Consider the following 19957-nt stretch of genomic DNA (forward strand, 5'->3'; position numbering starts at 1 on the left):
GAATCGGAAGTCATTCCTTTTACTCTCCTTTCCCGCCCGCCCCGGCCGCGGGCCGGCTTCCGCTTCCGGGTGGCGATTGTCTGGCGCGCTGTTGAAGCTGAGCGGTCGCCATGGAGCTTTCGGGCGAGTACGTCGGCTGTGACGGGGAGTCGCGACGGCTTCAAGTGTCCTGTGAGGCGTCGGGCGACGCGGACCCTCTCCAGAGCCTGGCGGCGGGCGTGGCCCAGATGAAGGAGTTGGTAGCCGAGTTCTTCGGGTCCCTAGTGGAGCGGGATGCGCAGGGCATGGCGGTAGATCCGGACGACGCTTTGGATGGTGAGCGCGGGGGCGGGGCGCGGGGAGACTCTGGCTGGAGCCGGCCGTATGAAATGAAGGGCAGCCTTGAGAAAACCTACCTGGGGCCGGAGGAATCTCTAGCCCTCTCTGCCCTCTTTGTCTGATCCTCCCACCTCTCCTGTTTCCGCGACTTTTCATTTATATCACCAAAAAAGCGTGGCGAGCGTTGGGCTAGCGACGTGTGCTCGACTCTTATGCTCCTGTAGGACGCAAAGGTTTGCCATAGACGGACCTGCTGGTGGATGAGTGGAAAGTGGCGGTCTGTAACCATTGCTACCTGGCAGGAAGGCCGAGGGGAGGGAGGGAGGTTGGAGCTGGGTGTTGAAAGAGGAAAAGGAGGTGTATCAGGTGGGAAATTAGAGAAACACGTTTGACAGAATGCGAACAGCTTCAGATGATCGAAGCAAACTTTGTTTTAGGGAGTCTTAATCCTCAGAGGCTCCTTTCTGGTATCTCAGTTTTGTAGGTACTGTTTTGAAAGGAAAAGGGTTTTTTGGGTTTGCTTTTTGGTATTTTTTAATCAATTGGTTGTTTCATACATACATTATGTAATTATATTTCATATGCATATGTAATGCATCGTGGTCATTTTCTCCTTCCATCCCCTGCTGAACCATGTCCTAACCGGGCCCCTCACCTTCTTTCTTAACTACCATTTTTGTTTTTGTTTTTCTTTGTTTTTTTTAGAGATAGGGTTTCTCTGTGTAAACAGCCCTGCCCTAGATTCACTTTGTAAACCAGGCTGGCCTTGAATTTACAGGGATCCACCTGCCTCTGCCTCCCGAGTGCTGGGATTAAAGGCATGCGCCACAAGGCCCAGCTTTTCCTGCCTTTCTTTTGTTGTCATTCACTGGGTTTATTTAAGGTGGCTTGTGTGGGCATGAGTGGGTGGTTACTAACCAGAACATGGGCCACTCAGCAGTAAGTACACCACTGAAGAAACCAACTACGACTCTCCCCAGTAGCCATTAACTACCAGAGGCTTCTCTGGGATGGGTGGGACCTCATGAGCTCCTTCCTCTTCCGTGATGGAATGTTGAGGTTGCCATCTTGTGCAGGTAACCACAGCTGCTGCCAGAGTGTAAAGGCCATGTCATGTCCAAGAGCGCCACAGCCCTTTCCTTCCTCGGGCACTGTTGTAGAAATTAACTGTTAGGTTTTGGTTTTTTGTTTTGTTTTGTTTCCTGAAAAGATGGATGTTGGCCCGCACCCGTATACAGTATCTTCGGAGGCCAGAAGAGGGCATCCAATCCCCCGGAACCAGAATTACAGATAGTCGAGAGCCATGTGCATGCCAAGAAGAAATAACTAAGCCATCTCTCCAGCCCCAAATTATTTTGTAGACAGTGTCACCATATAACTGTTAAATCAGCGCAGTTTTGCATTTGCAGAGATCTGCCTGCCTCTGCCTCAGCAGTGCAGGGATTAAAGAAATGTGCTATGACACATTTTTAATTTTGAACACCAAAATAGATATTTCATTGTCCTGAGCTGTCATTTCTTCTGCAGAGGGGTGCTAAACTGTACTTCCCTATTCTTTATAATATAGCTATTGGCTGTCATTAAAAAGAACAATAAAAGGTATTGGCTAGGTATATTAAGGTTCTCTAAAGGAGCAGAATGTGTGTGTGTGTGCGCGCGCGCGCACACGCGCTCGTGTATGCCTTACAGCTTGTGGTTTGAGTAGTCCAACAGAAAGAAAGGCCAAGGATCCGGTAATTGTTCAGTCCGTAAGACTGGATGTCTCAATAGTCCCAATTTGGTGCTGGAGTCCCAGAAAAGTCTTAGAGAGCTGCCAGTTTTCAGTATGTTGGCATCCCAAAGAAATAGGTTCTAGCTGAGCAGTGATGGCGCACGCCTTTAATCCCAGCACTCAGGAGGCAGAGGCAGGTGGATCTCTGTAAGTTCTAGGCCAGCCTGGTCTACAAAGCGAGTCCAGAATAGCCAAGGCCTCACAGAGAAACCCTGTCTCGAAAAACCAAAAGGAAAGAAAGAAAAGTAGGTTCTCGCACCAGCAAAGGGACATCTCAAGCATCTCAGGAACAGGATAGGTGAGGTTGCTAGTCAGAGTGAGGGCAAGCAGGCAAAAAGCAAAAGCCTCCTTTCCTATCTTTTCACATGGCCTATACAAGCTGACAACCAAGTCAGAGGCCATTGTTGGTGGAAGTGTAAAATGGTATGTCCACTTTAGAGTTTCTCAGAAACTTAACCCTACAACCCCCAGTTACACGTGAGTTCTCCAGAGTTAACTGGACATGTTTATACCAAAACTCAATGCATTGATTGTAGCAGCACTGTCCGTTAATAGCTGTAGAATGGGAACGGTACACGTGCCCATCACCCGAGCAGAGTGTATGCATTCTTTGAGTTGTTGAGTAACAGTCGTTGTGTAGAATGAAGTATTGGGCTGGGCAGATTGTTCAGTGGGTAAAGCTAGCTCTGCAGACGCGAGGACTTGAGTTTGCCCCCCCAGCACCCGAGTAACACCATGTGCCTGGAGTCCTAGTGCCCCCGCCGTGCGTTGGGAGATGGAGCCAGGGAGCTTGCTGCATGCAGAGACCCTTTCCTAAAGTGGAAGAGAAAAGCCTATACTAAGTGTGTGACCTCTGTGTGCACTATAGCGTCTGCATGTACATCGTACACACAGAGGATTGAAGTGTGCGTCCATGCCACCACAGTAATGAATCCTAAAACAAGTCAGACACAATGGCTACACACTCTGGTTTCCATTTATGAGATGTCCAGAAGAGCAAATCCATAGGGGTTGAAAGTAAATCAGTAGTTGTAAGAAGGAAAGGAACAGAGAGTGGCTGTTTGTGAATATGGAGCGTCTTTCGGAAGTAATTAACATATTTCAGACTTCATAGTGAAGGTTAGATAAGCAAGTGACTGTTGAAAACTAACAACTGAAGTGTGTCTAAACAGAGTGAGTTTTATGGAGAATGAGTTAAATCTCCAAAAATAAGTGATAGGAAAGAAAGGTTTTTAATTCTAAAATTCCTGAAGGTAGTGGTGCTTTTGAGGTGTCTTAGTTATGATGGAGGGGGAGGGTTGTTGGGTTTTTTGTTTGTTTGTTTTTTGTTTTGTTTTTTAGGGGGGGTGTTGGTTGGTTGGTTGGGGGTTTTTTGTTTTTTGAGACAGGGTTTCTCTGTAACAGCCCTGGCTGTCCTGGATTCACTTTGTTAGATCGGGCTGGCCTCGAACTCAGAGATACCCTGCCTCTGCCTCTGTCTCTGCTTCCTGAGTGCTGGGATTAAAGGGATATGCCACCACACCCATTTTTTAGTTAGTGTTTCATTGCTATGAAGAGACACATGATCAAGGCAACTCTTATAAAGGAAAATATTTCTTTGGGACTGGCTTACAGTTTCAGAGGTTTAGTCCACTGCCACCATGGCAGGAAGGCTGGCCGGATGCAGGCGACATGGTGCTAGTGGAGCTGAGAGTTCTACCGCAGGCAGCAGAAGGAAACTGTCCCACTGTGCGTGGACCTCAAAGCCTGCCTCCAGAGTGACACACTTCCTCCAACAAGGCCACGCCTCCTGATAGTGCCACTCCCCACGAGCCAAGCATTCAAACACATGGGTCTATGGGGGCCAAACCTATTGAAACCACTACACAGAGCCTCGTATGTAGCCCAGGCTATACTAGAACGCACTATTGTAGACTGGCCTCAAACTCATAGATAGACATCTGCCTGCTGCTTCCTCCCAAGTGCTGTGATGAAAGCTGTATACTTTGTTTTTTGAGACATGGTCTCAGTATATGGCCCTGGCTCCCCTGGAAATTTACTATGTAGATCAGGATGGCCTTGAATTTACAGAGATCTGTATGTGTCTTCTCCTATGGAGATTAAAGGCCTAAAAAATGCCTGAAGTTTTTTAAAAATCATTTATGTGTCTGTGGGTAGCATGTTGCATGTGTAGAATTGGTTCTGTCCTCCACCTTTCATGGGTTCCAGGGATTGAATTCAGATCACCAAACTTGTACTGCATTTTACTTTTATCCAGTGAGCTAGCCTACTGTCTCCTGGAGTTTAAAAGGTGTAAGATAGCATGGTTTTTTAGTCTCCAAAGAGAAATGGTCTCATACCAATCACTTTACCTATCTATATTTCCTTCATCCACTAAACATAAAGTCACACAGACATTTATTTTAAAAGGTGATGACGAAGATGATGCAGAAGATGAAAATAACATTGGTAGCAGAACTAACTCAGACGGACCATCTGCAAAGCGACCCAAACCAACATCTTAACAGTAGTTTTATGAAGTTAAGACTGCTACTAAGTTGAGTGAGATGTTGTACATGTGTAATTCCAGCTACTTCAGAGGCTGAGGCAGCAGGATCGAAAGTTGGGAGCTAGCTTATGCTACGTCAAGACCTTGCCAAAAATAAAGCCAAGACAGCAGAACATTGCTACTTTATCACGTGCTAGTACTTACAGAAGACTGTGCTAGCTGGGGGACTCATGTCTTTTATTTCATTGGAACAAGTTTGTCATAGAAAAAACTTCCTTGTTTCTAACAGAGAAAAGTACAAGAAATGTTTGGGAATGAAGTCTTGTTTTCTCATCCTCAAATAAAATGGAACGATTCATAGTAGATTAATTCTAAATTGACAAATGAATGTTTGTTTGTTTTTCTCTTTTAAAATGATCATTGAATCAAATGGTGTTTGTCCCAATCTTTTAGTGTTTATAAAAACTGCTTATCATGTTCTTAGGCAATATTTGAATTGATAAAAGGAATATGTTGTTATATATATATATATATATACATCTGTATAAGTATAGATGTGAGACCCAAGTCAATAAAACACATTGGTTGCAACTTAGATATTTTCTGTGCCCATATTTTCAATTTAGTCAAAAGGGAACTGTTATATAGTTTAAAAATATAAAGTCCTGGGACTGGAAAGATGGCTCAATGGTTAGGAGCACTGTCTGCTCTTCCAGAGAACCGGGATTCAATTCCTAGTACCCACCTGGCCGCTCACAACTGTGTGTAACTCCAAGATCTGACATCCTCACACAAACACACATGCAGGCGAAACACCAGTTGGTGGCGCACACCTTTAATCCCAGCTGAGGCAGAAGCAGGAAAATCGCTGTGAGTTTGAGGCCAGCCTAGTCTGCAAAGCGAGTCCAGGACAGCCAAAGCTACACAGAGAAACCCTGTCTCAAAACACAAAACCATATATCCCTAATATATATTGTGTGTGTTCCTTTTCTACTGTTTATAAGTAGAACCAGCCAGGCAGTGGTAGCACACTCCTTTAATCCCAGCACTCAGGAGGCAGAGGCAGGTGGATCCCTGTGAGTTTGAGGCCAGCCTGGTCTACAAAGTGAGTCCAGGACAGCCAAGACTAACACAGAGAGACCCTGTCTTGAAAAACCAAAAAAATAAAAAAAGAACCAAAGTGGATTTTTAAATTTTTATTTATTATGTATAGAGTGTTCTGCCTGCATGTACACCTGCACATCAGAAGAGGGTATCAGATGGTTGTGAGCCACCATGTGGTTGCTGGGAATTGAACTCAGGACCTCTGGAAGAGCAGTCAGTGCTCTTAACCTCTGAGGCATCTCCCCAGCCCTAAAGTGGAATTTTTAACTTACGTTGCATCTTCCCTGATTTTGACAGTTAAAACGCAAACTGTACCTAATGAAATTAGAATAATTCTTTTCATTATAATATATCCTATTTTGAGACGAGGTCTTGTGGCCTAGAGTGGCCTGGAATCTGCTACATAACTTAGCTGGCTTTGAATTTGCAATATCTTACTTCTTAGTCTTGCAGATCACAGGTATACACAGCCACGCCTGGTTTTTGTTTTGAGACAAGGTCTTGCCGTGTGGTAAAGTTGTTCTTGAACTCGCTGAATATATTCCAGCCTGCTCTCAAATCTGTGATCTTTCTGCTCTCTACCTCTTGGATGCTAGGATTACAGATATATTCTGGACCTCATAGAATATTAGATGTAATAAATCATAATGAGTTCAGAGATTAATCAATCTTTACACTAGTTTACAAATACAGCTTTTGAAGCTGGGGTTTATACCTCAGTGGTAGAATACTTATCTAGCATGCACAAGTTAATGAAAATGAAAACAGTCTTTAGGGCTGGGAATGGATTCTGTGGTAGTATATTTGCTCTGTGTTTGGGTGGGGGGGTTGTTTTGCTTTCAAGACAGGGCTTGTGTTGCTCTGGCTGACCTGGAACTTGCTCTATAGATTAGACTGGCCTCAAACTCACAGAAGTCTACCTCCTAAATGCTGGGGTTAAAGAGGTGCACCACCACCCCATTGCCTGGCTTGCTTCCCCCCCAAGACAGAGTTTCTCTGTAAAACAGCTCTAGCTGTCCTGGAACTCTCTCTGTAGACCAGGCTAGCCTCAAACTCATGAAGATCTGCCTGCCTCAGCCTCCTGAGTGATGTGGGCTAACATGCACAGCTGCAGATTGTATATTCTAATACCTAAAATGACCGATGATGTTACTAAAAAACACTCAGTTTAAACATGTTACCTTTTTGGTTGCTCGAGACAGGGTTTCTCTGTGTAACGGCCCTACCTGTCCTGGAACTTTCTTTGTAGACCAGACTGGCCTCAAAAAATTCCACAGCCTCTGCCTCCTGAGTGCTAGGATTAAAGACGTGTGCCACCACACCCATCCACTTTACTTTTTTAAATGTTTTGCTTTGAGCATTCCGCTAAGCACTCTCTTAGGTAATTCAAACAATTTCAACTAGGAAAAATTACCAATGGCCAGACATTCTTACTTGTTTAACTATGTTTCTAGCCGCGTGGTGTTGGCACACGCCTTTAATCCCAGCACTCGGGAGGCAGAGGCAGGTGGATCGATGTGAGTTCAAGGCCAGCCTGGTCTATAAAGCGAGTCCAGGACACCCAAGGCTACACAGAGAAACCTTGTCTCGAAAAACCAAAAAACACCCAATGTTTCTAATATTCAATCATTAACTTATAATTCTAGATTTATATAATCCGTAAAAAAAAATACTTGCCTATATATAGTATATTTTGCTGGGCCTGGCGGTGCACTAGCTGCTTTTGCAGAGGACCTGGATTCAGTTCCCAACATCCATATGGCAGCTCACAACCCTCTAACTCCAGCCCGAGGGACCTGACTCCCTTATATCGGTGCACAGATATTCATGCAGGGTAGAATAAATAAAAAGTTTAATAGTTCAACTTGCTCCTAAAGTCTTTATATTTCCTCCTTTGTTTAGTGAATGTATTATAAAAAACATTTCAGTAGTGTTTGTGCTCATGTTTTGAGGTTCTGGGCTGTAAGTTTGATGAGTCTTTGGCGGGGGGAGGGGAGTTTCAAGACAGGGTTTCTCTGTGTCACCCTGACTGCCCTGGACATAGACTAGGCTGGCCTCTAACTCAGCGATCTGCCTGCCTCTGCCTCTCACGTGCTGGGATTAAAAGTGTGTGTAGTGTGCCACCACACCCGGCCCGAATCTTTCATTTGGTTTTAATGCTCATTCTAGTACTCTTACTGCTAACGTTGGCCCGATGCAAGCAAAACAATATTACCTTTTGAAACAGCGCCAGCTTTTTACTTTTGTACAGGACTGTCAACCTTCACATCTCTACCTAAAAATAAGCCTATCAGGAGCCTCAGATGCATAATCTAAAAGGTGAAACAAGGACTTCTCGCTAGAGAGGTCTCTTATCTTTTTTTTTTTTTTTTTTCAGACAGGGTTTGTTTCTCTGTGTAGTCTTGGCTATTCTGGACTCATTTTGTAGACCAAGCTGGCCTCGAACTCAGAGAGATCACCTGCCTTTGCTTCCTGAAGTGGTGTGCCACCACACCCAGCTTTTTATGATATTCTTATACTTAGCAGATAAGTATGTGGTTTAAAACAATTGTTTTCAAGATTAAGCCTAGACATATGTATCAGTTGAGAACCTCTATTCCTCCTTATTTGATGGTACCCTATTCCATATCTGGCCCAGTTCTCCTAACCTCTATGGAAGTTGCAAGGGGGAGAAGGGGTACAGACCTTCTCAAGAAAAAGTCAGCCGGCAGAGGTGGTGCATGCCTTTAATCCCAGCACTCGGGAGGCAATGGCAGGTGGATCTCTGTGGGTTCCAGGACAGCCTGGACTACAAAAGTAGTCCAGCCAAGGCTACACAAAGAAACCCTGTCTCGAAAAAACAAAAGAAAAAGTTAGATACACCCTGGAGAAGATGTTGAAATTGAAACCTGAAAGATGAAAGCAGCAGCATGCATAGCAGGACACCCTTTCATGGCCAGCCTGGTGTACAGAGAAGTCCAGGACAGCCAAGGCTACAGAGAAACCCTGTCTACAAACAAAAACGGTAGCAGCTCACATTGGGATGTCAACAGGCTACTGGAATAGAGTTGTGAAGAGAAATTTACTCGAGACAAAAGTCTGATGGAGATGGAAGCTGTTTGTGAGTGCTTTCTGGATCCACAGTACTGTCTTGAACAGCAGTGACTGCAATTGTGTTATGTGGTTCTAAGAGCCCATTAGGTGGCTTAGGAAACTATGAAAACATAACGAAACATTTCCTGAGAGCTCTAGCCAACCATTTAATAAAAAACCTTGTATGTGCTTTTCTCAACACCAATCAGGAAAATTCTAAAACAACTGATGTAACAGATACATTGAAGAACAGTTTAAATCTTGGCTTTGAAGAAAACATCACAAATCTTGAGACCTGAAAGAGTTGGATTAAACTGGAACACAAGATAGATTATGTCACAGGCTTAATAGTAAATAATAGCTTTTGGTTTTGTTCTCTAGAGAGAGTGAACTAGATGTGTTTTTTACTGTATAGCAAGAGAAGTATACATTCATAAAGACTGAGCACCTACTGTGTGCTAGTTAGTGTTGTAAGCGTACATGACCAAAAAAATCCAAGACTTTGAGGAAATGTACATGTGATCATATGAGGATAAGTACGTACTGTGGGAAAAAGTAACACTAGAAAGATGTTTGCTTTCAATAGTCAGAGAGTCTCACTAAGGTGACATTTGAGCCATAGTTTGAAGAAAACACAAAGAAAGCACAGACACACTGAGTCAGAAATTTCTGAGATGTTCCAAAACCAAGACCAGTGGAGTCCCACAGGAAGCACGTGTCTGTAATCTCAGTGCTCTGGAGACGGAGGCAGGAAGGGCCTAAGTTTAAGGCCACCCTGAGTTGCAGTGGGAGACTTTCAGAAAAGGAAAAAAGATGACTCTGTGTAGAATTGAGCAGAAAGAGTCGTAAGGAATGACACAGAGGTATGGGGTGCTTACCTAGGACTTTTCTTTATGTAGCAGGCTGTCCTGGGCGAGCCTGGCCTAGCTCAGAGACCTGCCTGCCCCCCCTGCCTCTTAGGTGCTGGAAATAAAGGCCTGCACCACCATGCCCTACCCAAGATGGAGCCTTGAGCTTGACTTGTGGATAAAGTTGTCCTTGAATTCTGACCCTCTTGCCTCTTCTGAAATGCTGGGATTGCAGGCATAAGGCACCAGTGATGCTAGACTTGAAACAGGTTTTGATGGGGTAACACTGGCAGTTTGCTTTTAGAATGGTTAATTTTCATGCACCTGCTAGTAAATTAATGAAGTGTAAGCAAGCAGTGAGTGAAGTGAAGCCAAGTGTTGTGACTGCATGCAAGTGAGCCCAGCTGCTTGGGAGGTTTAAGCAAGAGGATCAAGTTCAAGACCATCCAGGGTAACCTACTGAGAGATTCCACTTCAGAAAGCAAAAACAAGTAGGTGGTAGATATTCAAGTGAAACTCTAGAAAAGGGTACTTAAAACCACAAGACTGGATGAGAGGACAGAAAGCCTAAGAAGATAGAACTGGGACACTCCAACCCAGAGCTGGAGGAGATCCCCTAGGAAAACTCTTCACAGAAGCAGTAAGCAGCTATGAGGAAGAAGAAAAACCAGGGAATTATCTAGAACTAGGCCAGTGAAGACATGCAGCAACTGGTCACATGTGGCTGCTCCTCTTGGTTCATGGCTGCTGGATGAGAGACAAATAAGGAACATCCATAACTAGATGGTGCTGACCCAAAACCAGTTGGAGAACGCATGTCAAGGATGCAGTGTCAAACTCTTCAGAAAGGAACTCAAGAATCCAGACCTGGTGGTTGGGTTCAGGGTTCATCACCAGTGACTCTGTGGACCTGCTGGCAAAACTGAGCAACTTTAGCAGATGGGAAGCAAAAGAGAGAAGCATGTTCAAAACACCCCAGGGAGGATCCGATATCAGAAAATGTAGACAGAATTGCAAATGGCTCAAGTGAATTTCTACAGAGCATTTGCTGATAATGTTCCAAAGATAAACACAGCTCCAACACTTGAATCCTCAGTAAATGCTACCTTAAACCACCATGAACCACTTCTTTAAACCCTGGTGGGAGCATCTGAAACGTGTTTAAGACAAAATGATCTGGGGCCCACCTCCATGGACCTTGATATTACTTTTATGTGTAGTTTGGGTTTTTTCCCCACCACCTTACACCAAAAGAAATAATACTAACTGCATGGTGATTTCCAACCACAGTCCAAAGTTATCTAGGACTTTATATTCCAGAGGGTTTGTAACATAATGATGCATACTTGATGAAAGGATGAGTAATGAAGTATCCCAGTAACTGCTTCTGCCAGGACTTTAGGGACTGAAAATACTAAGTCATTAACACTGGTATTTCAGAAAAGCCTAACACTATCCATGCCAGACAGACATTTGTGTTTGTTTCACAGGAGCAGTGACTTACTCATGTGGTCACTTTATCTCATGACTCTACCAAAGAAAAGCTTTAAGACTGTAAAATAGAATCAGACTCTATACTTCAGGGGATTTTTACTTTATAAAATTAGTAACAGCTAAGTCAAAATGTGTAATAGTGAAGAAAATACCATAAACATTTCTATAGTTAATTTTCTGTGCCTGCCCTTTTGAAAGAATAAAGTATTTCTTTTGTTTTAATATTTTATTTAATTTTAACTTATGTGCATTAGTGTGAAAGTGTCAGATCTTGGAGTTACAGACAGTTGTGAGCTGCCATGTGGGTGCTGGGAATTGAACCCGGGTCCTTTGGAAGAGCAGGCAGTGCTCTTAACCACTGAGCCATCTCTCCAACCCCCAAGAATAAAGTATTTCAATGAAAAACTTGAAATGGGTTGTTTCATTTCAAGTAGGACTGCAAATAAAATGACAATAGCTCTGTTGGTAAAGTGCTTGCAGAATTGCTTGTTTGCAAAAACCTACATTTTTGTTTTTGTTAGGGGGAGGGGGCACAGGCTATTTGGTCCAGTGGAGACTGGGATCTCTAGGCCTCACTGGCTGAGCGGCCTAGCTACTTAGTAAGTCCTAGTCCAGTGAGAGACTGGACCCTGTCTCTAAAACCTAAGTGGAGAACAACTGAGAAACACACCCATAGCTGTCCTCTGTCCTCCGCATAAACACTATGGCACCTGACCTCACACACAGAAGTAAATATAATTTGAGAGTAGATTTACCTTGTAAGCTAAGCATTAATAATTATATTTGGAAATGCCTTTAATCCCTGCAGAAACAGTTGGATCTCTGAATTCAGAGCTAGCCTAGTGTACAAAGTTCCAGGGCAGTCAGAGCTACACAGAGAAACCCTGTCTTATAAATAAATAAATGTTACTGCTTTAATACTAATGAAGAGGAAAACACTAATTTTTCTGTAAGTAGAGAAAATTTTTTCTGTAAGTAGAGAACACAGATCTTGGCTCTTACGGTTTCTGTTGTTTTGAGGCATGGTCTTACTATGTGTGCTCACTGTCCTGACTGGGCTCAGGGTGCTGGGTTACAGGCATGTGCCACTGTACCTTGCCTATAGTTCTTCTGATTAACGTGTCTTTTCTAGCCAGTGGTGGTGGTACACTTCTTTACTCTCAGCACTGGAGGGGCAGAGGCAGGTGGATTTCTGTACATTTGAGACCACCCTGGTCTACAGAGCAAGTTCCAGAAAAGTCAGGACTACTCAAAGAAACCTTTGTTTTTTCCAGCAACTAATCTGAGTTTTTGGTTTTTTGAGACAGGGTCTTTCTCAGTAGCCCTGGCTGTTCTAGAACATTCTATGTAGACCAGGCTGACCTTGAACTCAGACTTCTGCCTACCTCTACCTCCCAGCTGCTAGGATCAAAGGTGTAGACCACTACTAAAGAGTTTATACAGTAATTATAATGCTTTTGAGATAGTTTGGTCTTTTAAGATAAAATTTTGAGCCAGGCATAGTGGGGCATGCCTTTAATCCCAGCTTTCAGGGAAGCAGAGGCAGGAGGATCACTGAGTTCTTAGTCCAGCCTGGTCTACCAAAAAAAAAAAAAAAAGTTTGAGCACACCATTCCTTTAGTGCCCAAACTCTGGGAGGGGGGAGGGGGATCTGAGTTCAAGGCCAATGTGGTATACACTGTAAGTTCCAGGACAGCCAGAAATGTCTCAACAACAAAAGGTTAACGTTTGCCAAGGAAATCTTAGCCTCTGCTCAAACACAACATGAAGTCAGGTTCCTGAAAAACTTTTTGTAAGACTAGGGTTATGGCACAGTGGTTGAGAGTTGACTAACATGTTGCCAGGACCTGAGCTTGATCTCTAGCACCACAAAAGACTTTTTATTTATTTATTTTTTTTTAGAGAAAAAAGACTCACAAATACTCATTTTCCTTTCTGATAAGCAGTATATACAGATAAATGGTTGTGTCAGTGTTGAGACACAGGCATCAGCTTAAAGTGCTCCTATCTCATAGGGTTACTGTAGCTTAAAAGTAGTGAGCCAAAAGCTCATGGTTACTAAAATAGTGTGACATGCTTTAGTTTTACCATCACTGTAAGCCCTGATCTCTCCCAGAAGAGGAAGGGTCTCTCATCAGCGACCTGTGCTGCTACACCCAGGGTGTGTGTTTTTCAACCATTTAATCTGTTTAGTTCCTACATATTTTTTTAAAGACCTATAGATTAGTGGCTTAGGTAGCCATCATCCCAACAATGAACACCTTCTGTGTATTAAGTAGCCATTCTCGTGGCTGGGAATGTAAGTCAGAGCTAAGAGTCCAAAAGGCACAGTTTGGTGGTGGCACAAGCCTTTAATCCCAGCACCCGGGAGGTGGAGGTCGAAGCGTGCAGAGTTTGAAGCCAGCCTGGTTTTAAAGAGCCAAGTCCAAGAAAGCCAGGGCACACAGAGAAACCCTGTGCTGAAAAACAAAACGAAAAGCACACAAAAGGCCTTGGTTCAGTCTCCTGCACCCTACCCTACCCCCATCCCACCTCAAACAAAACAAAAAACTGAAAGGTGGTTAATTCCAGTCCCTTGTAAACTGGTGCTGAGCAAGCCGAGGTTCCAGAAGGTGAATTAGTGTCTTAGTCTGAAGAATTTTAAAGCAAGCAAAGTAATCGTATAAAATTTAAATTTTATGATCATGATCAGACCTTTTTACACTTAATACAATGGAAATATTCATTGTTTTCCCCAATGGAAAATTTTCTGAATCATACTATGTTGCACATAGAAATAAAAATTCAGGTTACTTATTCAAGTTTCTCAAGACTGCAAATAACAAGCCACTATTTTACTTGCAAAATCTGAAGTCATCAACATGATTCTGTAGAACTGTATCTCAGGCTTTACCTAAAAAGTCATTATTCAAATAAATATGTGGTCCTCTTGTCATTTTTTTTTTAAGTGTCTGTTCCTGAGATCTGTAACGTCTCGTGGTCAGCCTCCATACAGTACTGGCAGTCTTGTAATAAGTGGGGGAAACGGTGGCTGCTTTTATGTGTCAATCAGCTGCAGTCTGCTGATCTGATTAGAAGCCTTGACAAACGCCTGGTGGCGATTGCAGATAACTGCCAAGCATATGGGGATGATACAGTAGCCCACCGTTTTGGGATCCGCTCTCGTGCAAGAATAAAGAAACAAAAACATCTGTAAATATGGTATCAAAAAAATAACTGTCCACAACCAAAAGGGCAAGGAAAGTAATCGAACTTTCAAAGAGTGTGTCCATGTGGTTCCTTCGCGAGGCTCTTCAGGGTGCTGCTGAATGTGTTCCAGAGCCAGCCTGTTGTAAGTCTCATTGATTTCAAAAACATAGTAAAACGCGGCTGCACTTCCTAGCAAATACAGTCCCACTCCAATCCATCCCATCCGCTGGCGGAAGTTCATCATTCTCCATGCTCTGTGCCTTCAATGTAAACAGAAAATCTACAGTTAGGGTCTAGTAATGTTGCCATGGCAACTTTTCCAAGTGCACTTGATTTAAGTTCAAGAGTTCTAAAAAGCACGGGCATATTTAAGGTTTAACAGCTGTAAACAACTTAACAGGTGGTTTTATATAACAGTTGTGAGCACGTAAAAAGACTGGTTTCAGGAGAGTGCTGTTGTTTATGTGAACCCCACAGAGTAAATGAATCATCACATCTTGCCCGAGTAGACACAGTACACCTTCGTTTCAGGTAATAGAGCACCTAGTTTCCCCACACGACATTGCACTTGACAGTTGGAATGCTTTCTGGCTTAATTAACACTATTACTTCAAGCATGAACACTGGGTTCCTTCTCGTTCAACCAGTGTCGGAACCCCCAAGTTAAGACAGTAACTTTCAAACACTTACAGTGGTCCCGAAAATCTTCCTGCTCCCCCAGCAAGCGTGCAAGAGTCACCCAGTTCTGAATAGTCAGGTGCCTTTGGCATTTCAGAACAAGCCACCTTAAGAGAAACCCACTGGGTCCCGGAGCTCGGAGAAGGTGAGCGCCGCGGGCGAGAGCGCGAGCCAGTAGTGATTAAGCTCAGCGTGACTATGGCTGGTCACGCGGCGGCGGCCCCGTGGCCCTCTGGAGCCCCAGCCGGGGGCAGCCAGCTGGAGATAGTTGGCCACCGGGGCCTCGGGGCAGCCGGGCCCGCCCCTCCCACAGCACCCGCCGCCGAGCCCGGGCTGAGCGGCGGCGCCAGGGCTAGCCCGCAGAGCCCCGAGTTCGGCTCCCAGCTGAGCGCCAGGCCAGCCTGACAGCCAAGCTGAGCAACCCCGGGTCTCACCTTCCTGTCCTGAGTGGCCCGCCCGCTCGCAGTCCCGGATGCCGCTGCAGTCAGAGCTTCCGCCTTGGGCCGGAAACGGGTACCCGCCTCTGGTGACGTCAGACGGTTTCCACCGCGCCGCCTCTGAGGCGGTTGTCTGTTGCCTGAGGCTGTTGCCGCGGTTGGCATGCGAGGCGGCCTCCCGGCACTCTGTCCCCCATTACCGCGCTCAGCACGTGGTCCCCGGGTCTCTCCTGAAGCCCGCAAAGGTCAGACGCCCTCGCCGCCACTCAGGCGGTTGGTCAATAGCGGCCAGTGGTCCGCTGGCTCCACGTCGTCTATGGGCACCTGAGGCGGGAGGGCGGGACTCGGACACTGGTAACTTACGCGGGTGCTCTGTTTCCTCAGGCTCCTGGACCTCTGCGACTTAAAGAGACGGAGCGCGCACATCCCTGTGAGTGGCGGCGCCCGGGGCGAATTAGAATTTACATAATCTGGGCACCATGACACTGAGACTCTTGGAAGACTGGTGCCGAGGGATGGATATGAACCCTCGGAAAGCGCTGTTGGTTGCCGGCATCCCTCCGACCTGCGGACTGGCAGACATCGAGGAGGCCCTGCAGGCCGGCCTGGCTCCCTTAGGGGAACACAGACTACTTGGGAGGATGTTCAAGAGGGATGAAAACAAGAATGTAGCCTTGATCGGGCTTACAGTAGATGCTAACAGTGCTCTGGTCCCCAAGGAGATACCTGGAAAGGGTGGTGTGTGGAGAGTGATCTTTAAGCCTCCTGATGCTGATAGTGAGTTTTTATGCAGATTGAGTGAGTTTTTAAAGGGAGAGGGCATGACGATGAGTGAATTGACCAGAGTTCTTGGGAACCGAAATAACGCACGCAGCCTTGACCAGGGCACGAGCCCTGAAATGCGAGCCCCCATGGTAGCACAGACGATAGATGAAGCTCTGAAGCCTACCCTGCGGTATCTGAGGTACAGAAGGCTGAGAGTGTTCTCAGGCAGGGATCCTCCGGGACCAGGTGAAGAAGAGTTTGAATCTTGGATGTTTCATACTTCCCAGGTAATGAAAACATGGCAGGTGTCAGATGTAGAGAAAAGAAGGCGGTTGATAGAGAGCCTTAGAGGCCCAGCATTTGAAATTGTTCGAGTCCTCAAGATAAACAACCCTTTCATTACAGTTGCAGAATGCCTGAAGACTCTTGAGACAATATTTGGGATTATTGATAATCCTAGGGCACTGCAGGTCAAATATCTTACCACTTACCAAAAGAAGGATGAAAAGCTGTCTGCCTATGTTCTAAGGTTGGAGCCTCTGTTACAGAAACTGGTAAAGAAAGGAGCAATTGAGAAAGAAGTTGTGAATCAGGCCCGTCTAGACCAAGTCATTGCTGGGGCGGTCCACAAGTCAGTTGGAAGAGAACTTGGACTGCCAGAGGGTGGCCCAGCCCCGGGCTTGCTGCAGTTACTGACACTGATAAGGGATAAGGAGGCAGCAGACGAAGAGGTCCTCCTGCGGGCCGAACTAGAAGGGTGTTTAACTTGACCCAAGCCTAGCGAGGAGACTGTCTTCATGAGCAGTCATGACAGAGGAGCTCACCGCAGTGGTTAGCCTGTCCCCACCTTGTGCTGCCACCGTACTTACCCTCTGTCGTATTGTTCACCCTACTGAATGTCTTCCTGATGTGTTGCGGACATACACTGTTATTTGAATCAAAAGATCATTTCCTGTAGGCCAGACAAAGTTTACATGCAAGCCTAATAGTCATATGTGACTGTGTCACCAGTAATCAATAGTTTTCAGGTGCTGCCCACATTTGTGCTGAAGACCCTAAGCCAAGGCTGGCTAAGATATTTAGGGTTTCACTTTTTCTAAATCAGTTATTGATTCTGTGCAATCAAAAAGCACAATTGAATGCTGAAGTTAATTCTACAGCCACTGTCCTTAGGTTTGTGATGTATCTGATGTGTTGCCAAAGTGTCTGGTTCTAAATATCGTTTTCTTGGTGTCATAAAACTGAATAAACTTTAAAACACTAATAATAAAATGTTTGCTCTTTCTACACATTGAAGTTCCAAGATACTACATTTAGACCAAAAAAAAAAAAAAAGTAGTTTTGTTTTTGAGACAAGATTTCTCAATGTAGCCCTAACTGTGCTAGAACTCACTCTGTAGACCCAAGCTGGTCTCAAAACTCAGAGATCTGCCTCCTGAGTGCTGGGATTAACGGTGTGAGTCACCAGGTCCTGCTGGCATGTGGACTCTTGAAAGCTGTGATTCTGCCCGAGTTTGTGTGGTGGTTTAAGACATACTAGACACTGTCCTACAGCTCACTCATTCAGGGTCTCAGTGGTAAGAAACTTCACATTTTGTGTAGATACAAGGTTGTTAATAAATCCTGCACCTGAAGAAGCCAGGAATGGTGGTGCAAGCACTGGGGAAGGCAGAGGCAGGTGGATTGCTGTGAGTTCAAGGCCAGCCTGCTCTACAAAGGGAGTCCAGGACAGCCAAGGCTACACAGGGAAACCCTGTCTTGAAAAAAACTAAATAAATGCCGCCAGGTATGGTGGCGTATGCCTTTTATCCCAGCACTTGGAAGGCAGAGGCAGGTGGATCTCTGTGAGTTTGAGGCCAGCCTGGTGTACAGAACAAGTTCAGGACAGCCAAGGCAGAGAAACCCTGTCTCCCCTGTACATGGCACCCTGACAGGATAATTCCTGCCCTAAAGGTTTATTCAAACTCAGTAATGACAGCTGACATTAGACATGTACTTGGCCAGGGACTGAGTACCAGCGGAAGATCATTCCATTCCAAGAAGCTTAAGTCCCCACCTTCCATTTTATGAATAAGATGAGGCACAGAAAAGTAATGTATCTGGAGTTTTACAGATAATGTGACCAACCCTTCTCTCTCTCAGGTCTCTTTTATTATGGGTAGGTTTAGAGACCATTAAGTACTGGTCTTTGACAGTTTATATCCCATGGTGTTTGGCAGTGGAGGCGACAGGAGGGGAACTTGTGAGGGCCTAGGATGCCCGACGCTTAATTAAGCATTCATTACTATCGGGACCTCTAGTAACCAGGCCCTTTGCTCTAAAGCACTATTGTTGGGTAGACCTCTTTACAAGAATTACAGCTATTGTGTAGACCTAGGAAGTGGGGATTCCTTCGCCCTTAACAGGCCAGTGCTGAAGCTTGCAGGCGCTCTGAAGCCTCCAGTGACAAGGTCCTGCAGTTTTTCTTTTCTACCTTTTTTTTTTTTGGTTTTTCGAGACAGGGTTTCTCTGTGTAGCCCTGGCTGTACTGGACTTGCTTTGTAGCCTGCCTCTGCCTCCTGAGTGCTGGGACTAAAGGCGTGCGCCACCACACCCAGCAAATGACTTAATTTTATTGCATGCACGTTGGTGGTCTGTCTCTTGTATGGGTGTGTGTGATTGTGTCAGATCCCCTGGAACTGGCATGTGGGCGCTGAGAGTCGAACCTGGGTCCTTTAAAAGAGCAACCAGTGCTCTTAACCACTGAGCCAACCCTCCAGCCCCGCTTTTCTACCTCTTTACAGCCTTCTGTTCTCCATCTTCGCCTCTTCAGCTGTCAAAGCGGCCAGTCACGCCACTATCAGCCATTGCTGCTACTCTACTGTCTTTGTATTATCACCTTAGCCCCACAGCTATTAGAAGTAGGCAAGGAGGGGCTGGAGAGATGGCTCAGAGGTTAAGAGCACTGGCTGCTCTTCCAAAGGTCCTGAGTTCAATTCCCAGCAACCACATGATGGCTCACAACCATCTGTAATGAGATCTGGTGCCCTCTTCTGTAATGCAAGTGTACATGCAGGCAGAACACTGTGTATACGATAAATAAATAAATCTAAAAAAAAAAAAAGAAGAAGAAGAAGTAGTCAAGGAGGGCGTGGAGAGACGGCTCCACAGTTAGGAGCACTGGCTGCTCTTCCAAAGGACCCAGGCTCAATTCCCACCTCCCACATGGCAGCTCACAATTGTCTGCAACTCCAGTTTCAAGGGATCTCACACACATAAACAAGCAAAACACTAGTGCATATTTTTTTTTTCAAAAGAGACAGGCAGGGAAACACTACTGGAAAGAATGTTCATTGGGGAAGCTGCACAAGAGGGTGTCTCAAAAAAAAAAAGAGGGTGTCTCCTAGCTGATTGAGTGAGCTCAACAGCCTGGTTATATAGGCAGAGGAAGGGTGTTTGTACCAGCTGCAGAAAGCTTTCCATGTAAATGATGGATTGTGCTTGTCCTAACACTAGACATGGCAATCACTGCTAAGCTATCAGAAAAACTGTCCTTCCTTGAAAATGGTTGCAGAGACTGGGCAGTGGTGGCGCACACCTTTAATCACAGTACTTGGGAGGCAGAGGCAGGTAGATCTCTGAGTTCAAGGCCAGCCTGGTATACAAAGAGAGTCCAGGAAAACCAGGGCTCTGTTACACAGAAACGCTGTCTTTAAAAAAAAAAAATGATTGCAGGGTCATCTAGGGTTCACTGGGGTGTGCTAGCAAATGTCCGGTAGAAGCTGAACCTGTCGTGCCTGAGGCTGTACCATCA

General features: G+C 45.2%; 2 protein-coding genes across 7 annotated transcripts; one reads left to right on the forward strand and one right to left on the reverse strand.

Moving 5' to 3' along the window:
- Positions 1-102: 102 nt before the first annotated feature.
- Positions 103-17451, forward strand: LOC311603512 (modulator of apoptosis 1; the record flags this gene model as incomplete). Of its 5 annotated transcripts, XM_084792478.1 has the most annotated exons (3): positions 15435-15644; positions 15784-15829; positions 16570-17451. In XM_084792478.1, 3 exons carry the CDS (start codon positions 15435-15437, stop codon positions 16932-16934), a joined length of 621 nt encoding a protein of 206 aa, XP_084648604.1. In that variant the 3' UTR covers positions 16935-17451. The 5 variants fall into 5 exon arrangements, with proteins under 5 accessions (XP_084648607.1, XP_084648606.1, XP_084648605.1 ...); XM_084792481.1 differs by lacking the exon at positions 15435-15644 and adding an exon at positions 103-315 and having other exon boundaries at positions 15784-17447; XM_084792480.1 differs by lacking the exons at positions 15435-15644; positions 15784-15829; positions 16570-17451 and adding exons at positions 103-315; positions 4499-5172.
- Positions 13754-15494, reverse strand: LYSET (lysosomal enzyme trafficking factor). Of its 2 annotated transcripts, none has more exons than XM_084792486.1 (2): positions 15397-15494; positions 13754-14544 (listed from the first exon to the last, which is right to left on the reverse strand). In XM_084792486.1, the coding sequence occupies exon 2, from the start codon at positions 14526-14528 to the stop codon at positions 14133-14135; it is 396 nt and encodes a 131-aa protein (XP_084648612.1). In that variant the 5' UTR covers positions 14529-14544; positions 15397-15494; the 3' UTR covers positions 13754-14132. The 2 variants fall into 2 exon arrangements, with proteins under 2 accessions (XP_084648612.1, XP_084648611.1); XM_084792485.1 differs by lacking the exon at positions 15397-15494 and adding an exon at positions 14975-15107.
- Positions 17452-19957: the final 2506 nt, after the last annotated feature.

Source organism: Acomys minous (assembly GCF_964271855.1).
Source record: "Acomys minous genome assembly, chromosome: 8".
NCBI classification, from domain to species: domain Eukaryota; kingdom Metazoa; phylum Chordata; class Mammalia; order Rodentia; family Muridae; genus Acomys; species Acomys minous.